General features: G+C 38.5%; 1 protein-coding gene across 3 annotated transcripts in view; it reads right to left on the bottom strand.

Moving 5' to 3' along the window:
• Window positions 1-19,737, bottom strand: part of LOC306878682 (serine/threonine-protein kinase 11-interacting protein-like) — a 53,345-nt gene that overhangs the window by 13,487 nt on the left and 20,121 nt on the right. For all 3 annotated transcript variants that reach the window (XM_079431165.1, XM_079431164.1, XM_079431166.1), the window contains exons 18-22: window positions 18,852-19,006; window positions 18,443-18,752; window positions 17,843-17,943; window positions 17,347-17,444; window positions 11,577-11,755 (exon numbers count right to left, since the gene is read on the bottom strand). In XM_079431165.1, the coding sequence (XP_079287291.1) occupies window positions 11,577-11,755; window positions 17,347-17,444; window positions 17,843-17,943; window positions 18,443-18,752; window positions 18,852-19,006 (843 nt within the window). The remainder of the gene's footprint in view (window positions 1-11,576; window positions 11,756-17,346; window positions 17,445-17,842; window positions 17,944-18,442; window positions 18,753-18,851; window positions 19,007-19,737) is intronic.

The raw sequence follows: 19,737 nt of genomic DNA, 5'->3' as shown, positions 1-19,737 counted from the left end.
TTGGGGCAAGTCTTTGGATCTGAGTAGCGAGCAATACTACTACTACGTTCTGACCAAGTTTCAGCTCTCTAGGCCTGCACGATCAGTTTTACCGGAGAAGAATAATAATAAAATTTAAAAAAAAAATCCTAACAATTACAATAGGGTTTCAGGTTGCTTGAACACCTAATTAGGTGCGAGTAATCTAGATTAATTACAGAAACTGTGATTAGTTTCTTATGTTAGGTCTTATGACTTCTAATGTTGTCCCTATGTTATGTATTTTTCTTTGAATCTCATTTTGTTTTTGCTTATAGCTTTTATTACTAAAAATATGTACAAACTAATAAATTGTGTAAACTGATACATTTTACATTGTTGGGTGCTCTACAGTGGATTTTACAAACGGTGTGTTAAAGTGGGAGCACTCATAGAAATAGTTTTAGGAATTTAAAGGTTGCAAGGATGGTTGACTGCCTGATAAATGCATGATGCCCCAGGTTGTAGAGAGAGGGCAGGAATGTCACCCAAAAGGTTTAAATCCTGGAATGTAAATTGCCCAGTAAACCAGGTGAAAGTTTTTTCCTCATCTTAAACCTCATAAAGTCCTGCTTCAGGTAACATTAATCTAAACTAAAGAAACCAGTGACAGACCACTGTCGCTATTCTACATAAAATAAATTTAAAACCATTGCTGTGTCCAAAGGTTGTCTCATGGATTGCCACAAGCACAGTATAGTGCAGCCTTCTTTGTGAGCGGTGAGGGATTCACACGTGATAAATGCAGGGAAATAGTTAGGCTGACAGAGAACTAGAGACACACATCCAAACTTTAATTGAGGATAGTAAGAATGTGAGGGCCTTAGATACGGCTTTGTATGCGACTAGTTTAGCAAGTTCCATATATAATTTGGTTTCGGTTGCAGAGCCCCCACAGCAGGGTGACTGTGAGGCAGAATGGTCAACAAACTCAGGGGCAAACTCCCTACTCAAGTGATTCACTCACTGAGAAACCTGATGAATGAGCCCTAGTTATTGGCGATTCTATTGTACGGAATGTGAAAATAGAGACACCAGCCACCAATGTCCAATGTTTACAGGGAGCCAGAGCACCTAGCATCTTGGCAAATTTGACAATGATGGCTAATGCTAAACGCAAATTCAGTAAGATTGTTATTCACGTCGGCACTAATGATGTTAAACTTTGCCACACACAGATCACAAAAATTAACATTAAAGAGGTGTGTAAACTTGCAATTACGATGCCAGAGACTGTAATATGCTCTAGTCCTCCTTCCTGCTTCCTGTGGTGACGAGATTCATAGTAGACTGTCATCACTCAATGGCTAGATATTAGGGGTGGAACGATACATGTATCGTTCCGAACCGTCATGGTACGGACATCTCTGTTCGGTGCATAAGGCCTTCCAAGGAATACAGGCAATTCACCCCCAATCCAGAAGGGGGTGCCTGCGGTAATGCAACGCTGTTTGATAACCACCAGCAGAAGAACAGGCAAATGCCATTAGTTGCGCACTTGCAAACAAAGCCCCCAGACAGTGATCATGTGCTGATTCTGAATGCGTCTCTCATATAGATTGACAAAGGAGTATACTTTAAAGCAGTGGTCGGCAACCGCCCAGCAATAATATCTGGCCCGCGCCCAGATTATTTTGATAGCGGCTGGTTCTGAAATAGATCGGTCATGACAACAACAGTTACTCACAATAAGAGTATGTGAGCGGAGCGCAGCGCAGCGGTGTGATTTTGAATGGAACGAGGAGCGAGTTTTTTAAAAGTCTGAGCGGCGTGGTTTTCACTCGCTCGAAGAGCGCTCCACCATCGCTCCATCACAAGTACAATTCATGCCAACAGCCCATAACATAACTGCATATTTAGCAAGAATTCACATGTTAAACATATTTAGTTAGCTTGATAGAGAAGGATCACTCAAATCAGAAAGAATGTGAAGGCTATGATGACTGCAATGGACATGATTTAAACAAGTACTACAACACTTATTCACACGCAATCGCTCTCTCAATAATGCATTCAAACAAATGTAATCTTATAGTACTACATCATCTGTATCTGATTGCGAATGAGGAGAAATCTGTAAGAAATGCATCAACCCGGTTTCACAGACAGGGTTTAGACTAAGCCAGGATTAGGCCATAGTTCAATTAGGACATTTAAGTAATTTTTATTAACATGCCTTAGAAAAAAACATTACTGGTGTCCATCTTGAGACCAAAACAAAAGGCACTGATATATTTTAAGATCAGTCAGTGCAAGTTTATTTCAGTTTAAACAGCTCAGAATTACATTTTAGTCTAGGACTAGGCTTAAGCCTTGTCTGTGAAACCAGGGGATAATATTTTTCTTAGAAGCTGTCAATACGTTTTATACAAATCTTTTTTTTTTTTGCGTATATGTTGTGGAACCGTCCTGTGTCCATGTTTGTAACTTGTGTATTGTCTGTTTTTGTAACTGCAGATCTGGAGCATATTTTTTCATTCTATTTTAGCTAATTGTTAAGTGAAAATATCATGTTTAAGTCATTATTTGTTCATGTGGAAATTAATAAAAAAAAAAAAAAAAAAAAAAAAAAAAAGAATTGTTCCCCGAGGAACAATTCCACATACTCTGCTATAGAAAATTATAAATTTGTTACATTATCTAAACCAACATGTATGTTAGACCCTATACCATATCTTAGTTACTAAACTAAACTGCCTACAGAGCAAACAGGTCTGTGGATGATGCGGTCAACATGGGACTGCACTTCACCCTGCAGCATCTGGACAGACCAGGGACTTATGTGAGGATCCTTTTTGTGGACTTCAGCGCCGCTTTTAACACCATCATCACGGAAACCCTTCAGAATAAACTAACCCAGCTCTCCTTCCCCACCTCCGTCTGTCAGTGGATCACCAGCTTCCTGACAGACAGACAGAAGTTAGCAAAGCTCAGTAAATTCACATCCAGCACCCGTACGATCAGCATTGGAGCTCCTCAGGGCTGCATACTCTCCCCACTGCTCTTCTCCCTCTACACCAACGACTGCACCTCTAAAGACCCCCCTGTCAAGCTCCTGAAGTTTGCAGACGACACTACACTGATCGGCCTCATCCAGGACGGTGACGAGTCTGCTTACAGACAGGAGGTTAAGGAGCTGGCTGTCTGGTGCAGTCTTAACAACCTGGAGCTTAATACGCTCAAAACTGTGGAGATGATTGTGGACTTCAGGAGAAACCCCCCTGCTCTCCCCCCACTCACCATCATGAACAGCACTGTGACTGCAGTGGAGTCATTCAGATTCCTGGGCACCACCATCTCCCAAGACCTGAAGTGGGATATTCACATAGACTCCATTGTCAGAAAGGCCCAGCAGAGGTTGTACTTTCTTCGCCAGCTGAGGAAGTTCAACCTGCCACAGGAGCTGCTGAAACAATTCTACTCCGCCATCATTGAATCCATCCTCTGCACTTCAATAACTGTCTGGTTCAGCTCAGCTACCAAATCTGACCTCAGAAGACTACGGAGAGTAGTCCGGACTGCCGAGCGAATCATTGGTACAACCCTCCCCACTCTCCAAAAGCTGTACTTATCCAGAGTGAGCAAAAGGGCTGGTAAAATCACTCTGGACCCCTCACATCCAGCACACTCCCTCTTTGAACTGCTGCCGTCTGGTCGACGCTACAGAGAACTGAGCACCAGAACGACCAGACACAGGAACAGTTTCTTCCCTCAGGCAATCCATCTCATGAACACTCAACAATAAACGTGGAACACACATCTATAATACATTATCCATTCACCACAGTCACTTATTTTATTTTTATTTCTCATTTCTAATTTGCACATACTTGACCTGTACATACATAGTTGTCTATATTATATTGTATTTTTGCTGCTTTGTGCATTGCCCATTTGGATATTTGTATATTATCTGTGTCCTGTCCTGTTGCTGTCTTTCTGTTGCACTGTGGAGCTTCTGTCACTACAACAAATTCCTTGTATGTAAACATACCTGGCCAATAAAGCTCATTCTGATTCTGATTCTAAACGATGTGCTTCCAGAAGTCTTAGATTCTCAAAAGACTTCAAATTGGCTGTTATAAAGCCTCTCATTAAAAAAAACAAAAAAACAACTTGATCCAGGAGAATTAGTTAATTACAGACCAATCTCAAATCTCCATTTTACGTCAAAGAAACTGGAAAAGGCAGTCTCCTCACAACAATGTTCTTTCTTAGAAAAAAACAAAATGCTGTGAGGATTTCCAGTCAGGATTTAGACCATATCATTGTACTGAGACAGAGTTACAAATGACCTGCTCTTATCATCTGATCGTTGTTGTATCTATATTAGTGCTACTGGATCTTAGCACTGCATTTCACACTATTGATCACAACATTCTTCTGAATAGACTAGAAAATTATGTTGGCATTGGCAAAACTAAAGGAATGCATAGCTGATATAAAAAACTGGATGACTAGTAATTTCCAACGGCTAAATTTAGAAAAAAAACCAAAAAAAAAAAAAAAACCAGGTGTTAATTATTGGACCAAAAACCTCCGCATGTAATAATCTAGAAGACTGTCTAACACTTGATGGCTGTGTTGTCAATTCTCCGTAATCAGTTAGGAACCTATGTTTGATAGCAATCTTTCCTTTGAAAGTCATGTTTCTAGCATTTGTAAAACCACATTTTTCTATCTTAAAAATATTTCTAAATTATGACCTATGCTCTCAATGTCAAATGCAGAAATTTAAATTCATGCGTTCATGACCTCAAAGTTAGATTATTGTAATGCTTTATTGGGTGGTTGCTCTGCATGCTTAATAAACAAACTCCAGCTGGTCCAACATGCTGCAGCTAGCGTTCTTACTAGAACCAGGAAGTATGACCATATTAGCCCGGTTCTGTCAACACTGCACTGGCTCCCTATTAAACATTGTATACATTTTAAAATCTTGCCAATTACTTATAATGTCCTGAATGGTTAAGCTCCTCAGTGATCTCTTATCGCATAATCTTTCACATCTGCTGCGATCTCAAAACTCTGGCCATTTGATACCTAGAATATCAAAATCAACTGTGGGAGGCAGATCCTTTTCCTATTTAGCACCCAAACTCTGGAACAATCTGCCTAGCGTTGTTCGGGAGACACACTCTGTCAATTTAAATCTAGATTAAAGACCCATATCTTTAACCTGGCATACACATAACACACTATCACATTCTGTATAAAGTCCAGATGGTGTATCAGCACCTAGAGATAACCTCTACAGCCTTGAATGACAGTGGAGACCATGTAAACGATAAGCACTAGAGACAGATGCCCAGCAAAGACCACCGTTACACAGACGACCATCAGCACAAGACCACAGGAACCTAACGAATCCTCTGCTCAATCTGACTTGCGTTGCAGCCTGGAATTAAACACACCATGCTGGCTTCATCTGGCCAGAACTGGTCCCCTGACTGAGCCTCATTTCTCCCAAGGCTTTTTCTCCATTTCTGTCACCAATGGAGTTTCGGTTCCTTGCCATTGTCGCCTTTTTCTTGCTTAGTTGGGGACACAATTTCTGTCAATATTGTTGACTTGATTGCACAGAGACTATTTGAAGAAAACTGAACTGAGCTGGATGATAATGATATCACTGAATCAACAATGAACTGACTTTAACTGTAAAATGTACTATTGTACTCATCTTATCAGCTCACGTTTTTCCTGTTTAACACTGTAAAACTGCTTTGACACAATGTATAAAGTGCTATATAAAGGTGACTTGACTTGATTGTCTCTGGATTTTTTTCCTCACATGACTGTCTTTCTGGAGAATTTCTGATGAATCTTTATGACAATAACAGGGCCAATAAGCTTGTATCAGCACTGTCCAACCTGAATCACATTGTTTGATATAATGGGTGGAGATCTGTGTAAATGGGATCAATCTTTGACCTAAATTGACATGCTCAATTTTAAAATGCAGACTAAGCTGTAAATGTTTCTGAGTCAAAATGGGTGTGTAGATACCTGGAGTTTTTTTTTAAACCAGTAATGGAGGTATTGGCACATTTTGATACAGACATTGATACACACTTAAAGTAAAGTCCTTGCAGTTTATAAGAATCAGTGATTAAATGAACCAGATGTTGATTTATTAGATTCTCTGATGGATTCAGTTCAGTGAAGCATTCATCAGACTGATTAAAACTGGTGGCTTGTCTACTTGACCTATTTATGAAAAGAACTGGTTCACAGGAGTCATTTTCCCTATATCAGACTATACTGGTTTTACTGTATGCTGATTTGAATTCAGCAAAGGGTGTCTCAATAGAAATATCAATAATTTTTTTTTGGCCATTATTTTGTGTTATATAATCTTTTTATTAAATCATATTCAATATAGATTGCAAACTTGCATTCAAAATTCAAGGCAAAATGCTACATTTTGCTGTAGTGCTGAACATACAGTATCAGGGGAACACCAATGCTGAAAAGCAATGCCCAAAAAAAAAGTGTTACATAAAAAAAAAAAAAAATACTAAGACAAGAGATAAAAGAAAAAAAATAGAGTACAGTTAAACTGAAAACAAACTGCAACAAAAGCATTTTGATTCAGTTCATCTCTTCTGCATCTCAGTTTTTCACTGAATAATGACAGATGAGGAAATGTTGGGCTCTCAGAGAAACCCTGTAGATAGAAAATCTAAAAGTGGTTCTGGGTTTTGGTTATGTGTGTCGAGATGCACAAGTGCTACTGTATAGCTCCATTTGCCAATTAATTGGTGTGAATATTGTACGTGCTTCAGAGATCACCACTCCTGGGTGGAGTTGATGGATAACAAAAATACAGGTGCATTTCAAAAAATTAAAATATCGTGAAAAAGTAAATTTTTTATTGTAACATTTCAAAAAGTGAAACTTTCATATATTCTAGATTCATTACATGTAAAGTAAAACATTTCAAAAGTTTGTTTTAATTTTGATGATTAGAGCTTACAGCTCATGAAAGTCAAAAATCCAGTATCTCAAAATATTAAAATAGTTACATTTGAGCTTCATTAAATGACCATCACTACAGTATAAATTCCGGCTTGTAAGTGGTCCAGAAGACAATCATTGACACCCTCCACAAAGAGGGTAAGCCACAGAGGGTCATTACTGAAAGGGGTGGCTGTTCACAGAGTGCTGTATCAAAGCATATTAAATGCAAAGTTGACTGGAAGGAAGAAATTGAGTAGGAAAAGGTGCACAAGCAACAGGGATGACCGCAAGTTTGAGAATACTGTCAAGCAAAGCCGATTCAAACATTTGGGAGAGCCTCGCAAGGAGTGAACTGAAGCTGGAGTCAGTGCATCAAGAGTCACCACGCTCAGACGTCTTCAGGAAAAGGGCTACCAAGCCAGTTATGAAACAGAAACAACGTCAGAAGCATCTAACCTGGGCTAAGGAGAAAAAGAACTGGACTGTTGGCTCGGTGGTCCAAAGTCCTCTTTTCAGATAAAAGTAAATTTTGCATTTCATTTGGAAATCAAGGTCCCAGAGTCTGGAGGAAGAGTGGAGAGGCACAGAATCCAATCAGCTTGAAGTCCAGTGTGAAGTTTCCGAAGTCAGTGATGATTTGGGGTGCCGTGACATCTGCTGGTGTTGGTCCATTGTGTTTTATCAAGTCCAAAGTCAATGTACCCGTCTACCAAGAGGTTTGGGAGCACTTTATGCTTCCATCTGTTGACAAGCTTTATGGAAATGATGATTTCCTTTTCCAGCAGGACTTTAGCACTAGTCCACAGTGCAAAAACCACTTCCAAGTGCTTTGCTGACCATGATATCACTGTGCTTAATTGGCCAACCAACATGACTGACTTTATCCCCATATGGAATCTATGGGATATTTTCAAGAAAAAGATGAGAAACAGTTGATCCAACAATACAGACGAGCTGAAGGCTCAATAGTGCCTCAGCAGTGCCACAGGCTGATCGCTTCCATGCCACACCTCACTGAGGCTGGAATTTATGTGCTAAAGGAGCCCCGTCCAAGTATTGAGTGCATAAATAAACATACTTTAAAGAACTTGAACTTTTCTGTTTGGCAAATCCTTTTTTGGATTGATCTTAGGAAATATTATAATATTTTGAGATACTGGATCTTTGACTTTCATGAGCTGTAAGCTCTAATCATCAAAATTAAAATAAAAATAAAAAACTTTTGGAATGTTTTACTTTACATGTAATGAATCTAGAATATATGAAAGTTTCACTTTTTGAAATAAGTTACAATATTTTTTTTTTAACTTATTACTCATCTAAGCATTAAACTCATCCTCCATCTTGCAAACATATCGGTCATGAACTAATTTGATGCTTTTGAAGAACAACCACAACACAAAGCATCGAAGCTAAATCAAAGAAACCAAAATTTTTGAGTAAAATATTAGTCACTATGTTTCAAAACAAACTGGGATGACAACGTCTTAATGGAGAACGGAGGCACATAATGATAGTTTCTACCACAGTCATTAACACTTTATTCTTTTTGGTTCTGCAGGTGTACTGATAACCACAAAAATGAAACAATCAAATGGGTTGCTGTGAGAAAAAAAGTGTCAGTTTCATTGTTCAGGTGAGACAATGTACAGACCCATTTTTGTAACGAGGTCAAAGTTTAGTTTCACCCCTGCCATATTGTGGTCTTTGTAACAACATTTTTTTGTGTGGTGAAAAATGAACACCCATTAAAAGAGCACTGAGGTGGACAGGTAAATACACCTGAAGGTGGTGTTTTGTCTAGTTGCAACTAGTTCCTGCAATGTGCAAGAGCGTCAGATATCTGTCAGCTTCTAAAATCACAATGGCTGTGCCAGAAGGTTACCGTTTATACAAGTCTCCTTTCTAAGCTGGGTGCACTGGTGGATTGATTGTCGGTGAAAGTTCATACCCTGTCAGTTCCTCTATAAAGATCAGTAAGAATCTGTAATATGGACTTCAAGAGTTGTTTTTACTTTGAATTAAAAAAAAATGTATGTGTACAGCATTTTGTATCCATAAGACTGTTTATGCAATCAACCGTAAATCCAAGTTCCCTTACAACGTTTCCGACAGACTCCTGACCACAAATATATAGGATAAAGGATTTGTCTTGGGATGGTGGTACAACCTACCACCATCACCACCACAAAGAATGACAACCTGGATGCACACATTGTCTTTTGGCAAACCACCTTCATTCATTCAAAACTTCCTTCTAAATCTTATTTGAACTATTATTTTAATTTCATCCAAGAAGCAAATATATTGTTTGCTTTGACAAAAAATTATGACGATGAGCTGCTAACCAACTGCAAACCTGCACTCTAAAAAATTTTGGGTTAAAAACAACCCAACTTGGGTTATTTGGCAACCGAGCGCTGGGTAAATTTTGGAAAGCACACATGCTGGGTTATTTTGGCCCAGCTGGTTTGAATTAAATGTTTTTGCCCAACATGCTGGGTTGTTAAATATAGTCTAAATATGACTAAATATAAAAATGGCAAAAAAAAAAAAAAAAAAAAAAACGCACAGAATTACTTGAAGCAACAGCAATAATCAAAAGTTTAACATTTAATAATAAGTAAGAAAACCCATGGACAAAAATATAAGACAAATTGAACTTATTTGGGTGAATACAGCATATTTTACAATATTACATACATTTAAACTCATTTAATAAGCATTATTGAAAAAAAACGTAACATTTAAAAGAAGCATTTTAATTTAAGTGTATTCAATCTTTCTCACTAATCCCTTTTCACTGAAATAGTGCTAATTCTCGTTTCCGGTGTGTCGCCGAAATCTGAGCAGGTGATGGGCTGCTGTTCGCAGGGGGAACTGCCAACCTCAGACCACCACCTCGCATTTCACTCGTAGCTGAAAGATGCCATGACTGACTCCATAACCTGCCCATAAACAAACAGTACTGAGATTAGAGAACATATTTTAACATTAAATTATATTCAGTATTATATAAAATAAAATCAGTTTATGCTATGCAAGGCAAAAGGCGTTTCCATTATGCGAAACGACTGCTGCTGACACATTTAGCTGACTGACATCTCGTCCTTGAGTTGCGTTGCCTAAAATAATATAATATACAGCACAGTAAAGACTTTATAAATTATATAAAATGTATACAAACCTTTATTTTGCTGAAGTAGTACACCAAATCTGCGGCACTGAGAATCGCTCTCTCCTGTAGAGGACGCAAAAAGCCTGTGCACTGACTCTAACTCAGCAGCTGGGTTGTTTCGTGCCACTGTGGCCAACAAGCTGAACACAGTATTTGGGTAAAAAAAAAAATAACCCAGCATTTTTTTAGAGTGTGTTAAACCAGCCGTTGTTCACATAATTTTTAAGTGGGTCACATGACGTTGCTAAAAAGGACATTATTTTGTGTATTTGGTGTAATGCAATGTGTTTATGTGGTTTAAGGTTAAAAAAAACATTTTCCACATACTACTGTACATTATTGTTGCTCCTCTGTGCTCTGCCTTTCTGAAACGCGTCGATTTTTAGAAAGCTCATCGTTCTGAGAAGCGAGGTGTGCTCTGATTGGCCAGCTATCCAGTGCCTTGTGATTGGCCGAATACATCAAGCGTGTGACGGAAATGTTACGCCCCTTACTGTATTGTGATGCTGTGTCCCGGCGCAATGAGACGAAAACAATAAAACCCATTATAAACGAGGCATTTTTTGCATCCAGTGGGGACATAATTACTGATTATAATGACTTGTACTGTCTTGTTATGCGTCGCGTTGCATCGCGCCACGTAAACATTACCATGTCTGCATTTGTGATTGGAGAAACGACAAACAACAAGCGCTGCTCAAAACTCGCATTTGAATGGTCAGAGGCAAATTCTTTAAATATGAAAATATACTTACACGCTGCGAGTCAGAAGTGCCAGACTGTCCTTGCAAAGTTGGAATTGCCACACTTTATAGAAAAAGCCTTTGTGAAAGCCAGCATTGTAGGCTACTCTCCCAGGTTAAGGAGATAGTCCTCCATAAAATGTGCTATACACACACACTAATATTTGGGATGAACTGTTCTGGGACAGTGTTGTAAATACAACTTAACTACTGATTTCTAGATGTGTCCTCTTTTGGAAGCCCAAACAAAGCAGTTTCGCTTTCACAACAAAACAAACAGCGTCTCCAGTACATAGCGTCGGTAGCAGCAACAATACTACAGCAAGAATAAACATTACGCCCTCTTTCTATGCATTTACATTTGGGTGGTATTATGCAAATCTTCCCATACAGTGACGCAGACATGTGGTGGCATGTTTAAATGAGTTGTTTTAGGGGGGCGTGAACGAATCTTAACTATTATAAAGAATCTCTCTTTGGGTTTGAGACTTTAGTCTTTGCAACTTTAAGGATCTCATCTATGCACAAACAGCTTGTAACACTCCAAAGAGAAAGGCAAACTTGAAAATCGCATCATTTGACCTTTAATGCAGTTTCTTAGCAAGTCTACTAAGTGCCATTTCTCATTTCCTTCTAAAAATGTTCTAAGCCACATAGCATGCAAAATGAAGTCTTGCCTGTAAGCTTGCTGAAGAACCTTTTGCAGCGGGCACTGTTTCGCACTAGTAGTGTGTACGCTGCTGCACCCTCATCAAACTCTAGGTGGATACTCTGAGAGCCCAGACCCACCTCCAGATAGCTGAGTTCACAAAACCGATGGCTTTCTCTTTTCCGCAGCCAGTCTGAGGGTTGCCCTCTGCAACAGAAATGAGAGACAGTGTAAGAAAATGTAATATGAAAAGAATGTTAAGAGAAATATACGCATTAGTAAAGCTAGCCTTTTTAATTGTTTCGGTTAATAACATTCAATTCAGGATTTGTGTATAATCAATGAGATTTAGTGGAGATTGCTTAAAGCTATAATCTCTTATGATTAAACATTAACAAGATTTGTTAAGCTGGTAACAGACTGGACAAAAAAGTCCATGTAGCGTCATGTTGAGAGTGTGACAACGCACACGCAGTATCGAACACCAGACATCATTCTGTATTTGCTTTCGAAACTAAATCGATTACCTTGCAGGCAAAAGTTCACTTCCAGAATGAACAATTTCGTAAGTATGAAATTAGCGGTATAAAAAAACAGCAGTGCAAAATGAAAGATTACAAGAGCAATGTACTGTATATTAAGTAGCATATACTTTATTCACTTAATATTCAGCAATATTATTGAATTGTTGACTGTACAGACATCGATATTATTGACTGTACAGACATGATAACTAAACAGAACTAGATGACATCACTGTTTTCAGGGCTGCTTTATAGCTGAATTGAACTACTTTTATAATTGATGATCTTTACACAGTTATTGAATGGAACTAATCAACGCTAAGCTGACCTCAGCTGAACAATGACACTGTTTTGTAGAGATGCTTGACAGCAGAATTGATCTTTGAACATTAAAGCATTATATTTGTTTATCCCTGTAAAGCGGTTTTCAAAAAAAATTTGCATTGCATTATGCGCTAAGCAAATATAGGCGACCAGACTTGATGTTAAGCTGTAAAATCACAAAACTTGTAAGAAAGAAAAAAATAGATAAAAAATAACCTCTATACACAATATATCTTCTAACATAGTGTGAAGTCTGTACTTGTCCCAAAGTCTTATGGTATATACACATTTAAAGAAAAACTACAGTCATGGCCAAAAATATAGGCACCCTTGGTAAATATGACCAAAGGCGGCTGTGAAAATTAATCTGCATTGTTAATCCTTTTGATCTTTTATTTAAAAAATTCTCAAAAATATAACCTTTCATTGGATAATAAGAATTTACAATGGGGGGAAATATCATTATGAAATAAATGTTTTTCTCAAATACAGGTACATCTAAAAAAAAAATTTATATTGTGAAAAAGTTCATTTTTTCCTTGTAACTTAAAGACTCTCCAAGGACCACAGCTGGAGAATTGCAGAAAATAGTTGGGTCTCGGGGTCAGAAAACCTTAAAAAAAATAAAAATAAATAGTCAAACAGCACCTACATCACCACATGTCGTTTGGGAGGGTTTCAAGTAAAATTCTCCAAGCTCATCCAAAAACAAACTCCACCATATTCAGTTATCAGATACGACTGGAACTTCAAATGGGACTGGCTTCTATGGTCATGATTAACAATGCAGATTAATTTTCACAGCCTTCTTTGATCATAATTACCAAGGGTGCCGATATTTTTGGCCATGACTGTATGTGTGTGGTGTGGAAGGATTTTGAGCAGCCTCAGAAGTCGTAGTTGGGTGAGTGGCGCAGTACGTGCAAATTCATAGACAAAATGTGTTCAACTTTTAGGACACTTTGTGTCCTCCACCAGACATGTGCAACCTCCTTTAAAGTTTGATGTAGGTCAACAACTATTCACCAAAAAATATAGATTTGCTGAAAATTTACTCATCAAAAGGCCATCCAATAAGTAGATGAGCTTGTTTCTTCATCAGAGCAGATTGAGAAATTTACATCACATGCTCACTAATGGATCCTTTGCTGTGAATAGGTGCTGTCAGAATGGCAGCTGCGTGTTTGTAAGGAACAAATTCATCAAGCTTTTTTACCTTTAAACTGTTGCTTCTGGCCAAAATGCCAGACTTTAAAGGGATAGTTCCCCCAAAAATGAAAATGCTGTCATTAATTACTCGCCCTCATGTCATTCCAAACACATACGTAAACAAGGTATGCGACGTATGTACGCGGATACACGGTTTATGTTGTTAACGCTTTGATCTGATTGTAAACAATGTATTCACGTACATACGTTGCATACGCATGACACACTCCAAAATGGCGCTATAAGGGTGACGCGGAGGAGAGGAATTATTGAATGAAGTTATTTTTGTTTTCTTTACACACAAAAAGTATTCTCGTAGCTTCGTAAAATTACGGTTGAACCACTAATGTCACATGGATCATTTTAACAATCTCCTTGCAACGTTTCTGAGCCTTGATCGTGTAAGGATCCTTACTGTCTATGGGAGGGTCAGAGAGCTCTCGGAATGGATCAAAAATATCTTAATTTGTGTTCCGAAGATTAACGAAGGTCTTACGGTTTGGAACGACATGAGGGTGAGTAATTAATGACATTTTAATTTTTGGGTGAACTACCCCTTTAATTCATTATAATGCATCCTTCAGTGAAAAAGTCCATCCTCTATTGTCCTCTCACATTAAAATCCACCAGAAAATTAGTTTAGAACTGCTTTTGCTTGTAAATTATGCTTGATCTGTGCATATTTCTCTCCTGATGCAGAGGAAACAATTTCTTCACTAAAGAAAGCAATATTATGGATAGAGAACTATTTTTGCCAGAGGACTATGTAAGTCGTAATAGTTTGAGGTTAAAATTGTCTTTTTTAGATGAATTTATTACAAATACACAGCTTCTCACTTTACAAGAAGTTAATTGATGGACAGTAGTCAAGTCAATTACTTGTGGACTATTATGTTGCTTGTGATGCTGGAGGATGGCACTACCGACTTCTGTAGAGATGCTTTACAGCTGAGACATACCTTGCAACATCAACACTGGTATTGAACTAAATTCAATCAACACTGAACTGACTCAAGCTGAACAACGGCATTATTGTAAAACTGCTTATATCTGATTGATTAACTTCACACTAGCTACGTTTACATGGACACTTTTTGCTTCCATCGGAATGAATTCATTCTTATTGACGAATCCAAACGTAGTGTTTACACGAACGCTAAATAAAGTGATCGGGTTAATGTGATCGTTTATATGTCACAAGCTTCTGATCGGATTTAATCTTTTGACATGCGCACACTGCATGAATATTCAGAGTTTCCTACTGTTGTCGCATATTGTTTTAAAAAGCACACTTGATATTTATTTACTTCGGGTCCTAATTAGTCGACGACCAGCACATTAACTATTGTGCAGTGCTGCTTACTTTAGAAAGCAGTTAAAGTGCCCCTTCCCGTGCCCAAAACCAGTCGTCTGTGAATGAGAGTCTTAAATAAGGACTGGTGGGATGTTGTCCTGCTCCACTTCACAGACGCTGAGTGAAAGCAGCGTTTTAGAATGACTGGACACTCATTTATGACACTTTTATTCAACAGCTCGTTTCGTGCGTCATACGTCATTACACCATTTTTACGTCACTGCACATGCGCAGTACTTTCCAGTTTCGGTTTTCAATCCGATAAAAATGTCCTCTCATTCGGATTACAAAAGGAATAAACCACCCCTTACAATCCGATTGAAATTTTAATCAAATCTGGCCAATTCAATCCGGTTGACGTGTTTACATGACTTTTTTTTTATTCCGATTGTGCTTTAGTCCTATTATGATCGGATTATTAGGGTCCATGTAAATGCAGCTACTGTTATTGATCTGAACTAAGCCAACACTGAACTGACTTGAGCTAAATAATGACACTATTGTCTTTCACTTAACTGTCTACATAGCCAAGTTTCCATAATTGATTCTGTTATTTAGCTTTTTATCTTTGTGAAGTTGATTTGATACAAGCTGTATTGTGTAAAGCACCACAGAAATAAAGGTCCCATTCACCATTTACTGCAGAGGATTAATTCCTGAGCAAGTGACATACAGTGGGGGGAAAAATTATTTGATCCCCTGCTGATTTTATACATTTGCCAACTGACAAAGAAATGATCAGCCTATAATTCTAATGGTAGGTTTATTTAAACAGTCAGAGACAGAATAACAAAAACAAAATCTAAAAAGTTATAAATTGATTTACAATTTAATGAGTCAAAAGTATTTGACCCCTTCGCAAAACATGACTTAGCACTTGGTGTCAAAACCCTTGTAGGCAATCACAGAGGTCAGACGTTTCTTATAGTTGGCCACCAGGTTTGCACACATCTAAGGAGGGATTTTGTTCCACTCCTCTTTGCAGATCCTCTCCAAGTCATTAAGGTTTCGAGGCTGACGTTTGGCAACGCGAACCTTCAGGCACATCAACAGATTTTCTATGTGATTAAGGTCTGGAGACTGGCTAGGCCACTCCAGGACCTTAATGTGCTTCTTCTTGATCCACTCCTTTGTTGCCTTGGCCGTGTGTTTTGGGTCATTGTCATGCTGGAATACCCATCCATTTTCAATGCCCTGGGTGGCTTCAATGCCCTGGCCCTGACGGTATATGGCCCCATCCATCGTCCCTTTGATGTGGTGAAGTTGTCCTGTCCCCTTAGCAGAAAAACACACCCAAAGCATAATGTTTCCACCTCCATGTTTGACGGTAGGGATGGTGTTCTTGGGGTCATAGGCAGTATTCCTCCTCCTCCCCCAAACACGGCGAGTTGAGTTTATGCCAAAGAGCTGGATTTTGGTCTCACCTGACCACAACACTTTCACCCAGTTCTCCTCTGAATCATTGGCAAATTTCAGACGGGCCTGTACATGTGCTTTCTTGAGCAGGGGGACCTTGCGGGCACAGCAGGATTTCAGTCCTTCATGGCGTAGTGTGTTAGCAATTGTTTTCTTGGTGACTATGGTCCCAGCTGCCTTAAGATCATTGACAAGATCCTCCCGTGTAGTTCTGGGCTGATTCCTCACCGTTCTCATGATCATTGAAACTCCACGAGGTGAGATCTTGCATGGAGCCCCAGACCGAGGGAGATTGACAGTTATTTTGCGTTTCTTCCATTTGCGAATAATCGCAACAACTGTTGTAACCTTCACACCAAGCTGCTTGTCGAGGGTCTTGTAGCCCATTCCAGCCTTGTGTAGGTCTACAATCTTGTCCCTGACATCCTTGGACAGCTGTTTGGTCTTGGCCATGGTGGAGAGTTTGGAATCTGATTGATTGATTGCTTCAGTAAACAGGTTGTCTTTTATACAGGTAACAAGCTGAGAATCTCAGCTCCTTGTACAAAAGACACCTGGGAGCCAGAAATTTTGCTGATTGATAGGGGATCAAATACTTCAAATAAATCACTGTTCAAATAAACCTACCATTAAAATTATAGACTGATCATTTCTTTGTCAATGGGCAAAAGTACAAAACCAACAGGGGATCAAATATTTTTTCCCCACTGACTATGGTGAGTCTGCTGACATAAGAAAATACAGCATTCTTATTAATGTGATATTGCTTAAATATAATATGAAAAAATGTATGAGAGTATGCTGAATGGGTGGATTCTAGAGATACTGCACCAGTACATTTACCCTGCTGACACATAAAACCCACAACATTACAGAAAGTTTCAGCGTTTCTTTTTTCTGGACTACCTATAGCCAGCTGAAAGCTGCTCTTTCAAAGCCTGCATTAAACTGAAGAAATTCAAGTTTCTTACTCAGACTGTGAAGTTATTTCCAAGATGTAGATGTACTGGTCCGACACAACCATAAGGGAATGGAACTCCGTTGCATCCCCAAACTTCACAATGGACATCTGAAATCAAGTGAAACCAAGAAAAGGTTAATACAACTAATTCCAGCTTCTCAAACATGCAGAATTAAGTAAAATAATGAAACTACACTGAGCTGTTAAGCAGTTCAGAAAGTTATAAATAAATAATATATAAATAAATATATAAATATAAATAATATATAAATATAAATATAGATTTTTAAAAAAATCACTAATATTCCAAACAGCAAAGATGATGATTTAAGGCAGCATGTAAAATAACTTATATGGTGGAAGTGGGCAGTGAAATTAGTAGCAATACATTTCATAAATTTGCTTATATGAATAAAAGATCTATCATGTTGGTTTTGTTTAGGTAGTGTGTGTCTCTATATTTCTGGTTAATTTTATTGAGGGCATTGTTATACAGGTTATCATGCCTTTAAAAAGCAGCGAAGCTCCTCTTCTCCCTCAAACACTTCCACATCCAGGAACAGCTGAAGCCGATGGTCCACTGTTTCTGACAGCAGGTCAAACTGAGCTGAAATGCAAATTGCAAAATGCAAAAAAAAAAAGTAATTGATACTATGCCAAAAAACAAACCAATATTACAACAGTATACAGGTACCTGTAATATCAATATCTTTCAAATTAGTTCACATGATTTATGGCCAGGAAGGCCTGCCAAACATTACAATTAAGTTGGTACCAGAGAATGAATCCTAGTGTGACATCTACAAATACAAGTGAGAGAAAAAAAAAAAAAAAAAAAAAAAACCTTCCTCTCTCTATAATTCTATATTTTGGTAATGTTTACAAAGCACTCAGTTTGTTCAATAACTTTTAAGGCTACATTATTTAACTGGCAAACCTAAAACAGGCCTGGACCCAATAACCACAGCTTTTCTTGCCATTTCCAATCACAGTCCGAATCGATCCTTTTCGTGAAAGTGTTTTTTTTTTTTTCTTTTTTAATCAAATTCTCATTGTCACCCTTTCTAACCACTCTACTGATCTTCATCCCGAGAGTGGACACCTACCATTTTTGGAGCCTTCTGTGCACTTTGGTGACTGTTGGTCTTGATGTTTTTGATAGCCATTGTAGCAGGAATTGTCAGCCACCTTCTCCTTAAGCCCCTCTGAGCTATCTTGTCCATCAGTTGTGCTAAAGTTGATTAGTTGAGAGGTTCTCTGGTCAACCCATGTCTCATTTTGATTAGTCAAAGAATTAGACAGGAAGCTATGGGCTGTGTGGAAGCAAGCTGCAGCTCCCTCTGTGGAGGCCTCTGAATGCGGAGTCGAATGGAGAGGGCTGCCATGGGATAGCAAAGACAGTCCTGGGTCCAACGCCTAGAGAAATTAAGCGAGTGTAAGTTAAGTGAGTGAAAAGAGAACATTAACATTATACTGTCATGGAAATACCAAGTCAAAAAGAGCATAAACCCAGACCTCATTGCGCTTGAATTGAACTGTGTTGTCCCTGTCATCAAAGGTGAAGTATCTGGCATCATTCTGTTCAAATGGCGTACTGGTGGAAGGAGCTGATTGGGCAGCCAACTGAACTACATGATCACTATTGCACTCGGAGCAGATGACAGTACAATCTGAAAAAAAAAAAAAAAAAAAATTAAATAAGGGTAAATAAAGATAAATGCTCCTATCTTGAGCCATCAAAGACCATCTGATACAATTCAAGTGTTCAAATGGCAGCAAAAAAGAAAATCAAAGACATCCACCTATGCTTTTCAAGGTAACACTCACTACAGGACAGAGTGTTCATCATACTCTTCCCTTCAGATTTATTTTAAGGACGTTAATGCTCTTAAAATAAACACCCTCATTGATCTCTGCCCCATGCAGAACGAACTATGTGTTTGGCCCAGATGATCTGCAGGACTCCAAGCAAACAGACTGAAAGCAGCTGAACAAATGTCCCAGAACCTCCGGTTTGCGTGTCAAAGCACGTTTTAAAACTATACAGCATGCACTGCAGAGGAGGAGGATGAACTGTGTATCAACCCATTCATTAAAGAGAAATTGGCCTGCAGGATGTTACAGTGGATAAAAAAGAAATAAAAAAAGTAAAACTCTATTAAGTGGGTTACGCTGAAAATAGGTCACATGATAAAATTATTGCCTGCCTGATGGAGTTCCAAGATAAAAAGCTCTCACACCCAGTGTTTGGCAACTATTCCGTATTCATGAAATTCTTGTGGCACATTTTATCCAGGTCCTCTCGTGCTCCAACAAGACAATCGCCCACTCATAGTAAGCCTGATTCATCTTTTCTGATTAACTATCTTATGCTGAAAGCGGTTATATAAAAAAAATAAGA

This window comes from Barbus barbus (genome assembly GCF_936440315.1).
Source record: "Barbus barbus genome assembly, chromosome: 13".
Classification (NCBI taxonomy): Eukaryota; Metazoa; Chordata; class Actinopteri; order Cypriniformes; family Cyprinidae; genus Barbus; species Barbus barbus.
The sequence above is the reverse complement of the archived record's forward strand: the minus strand, read 5'-3'. Positions and strand labels throughout refer to the sequence as shown.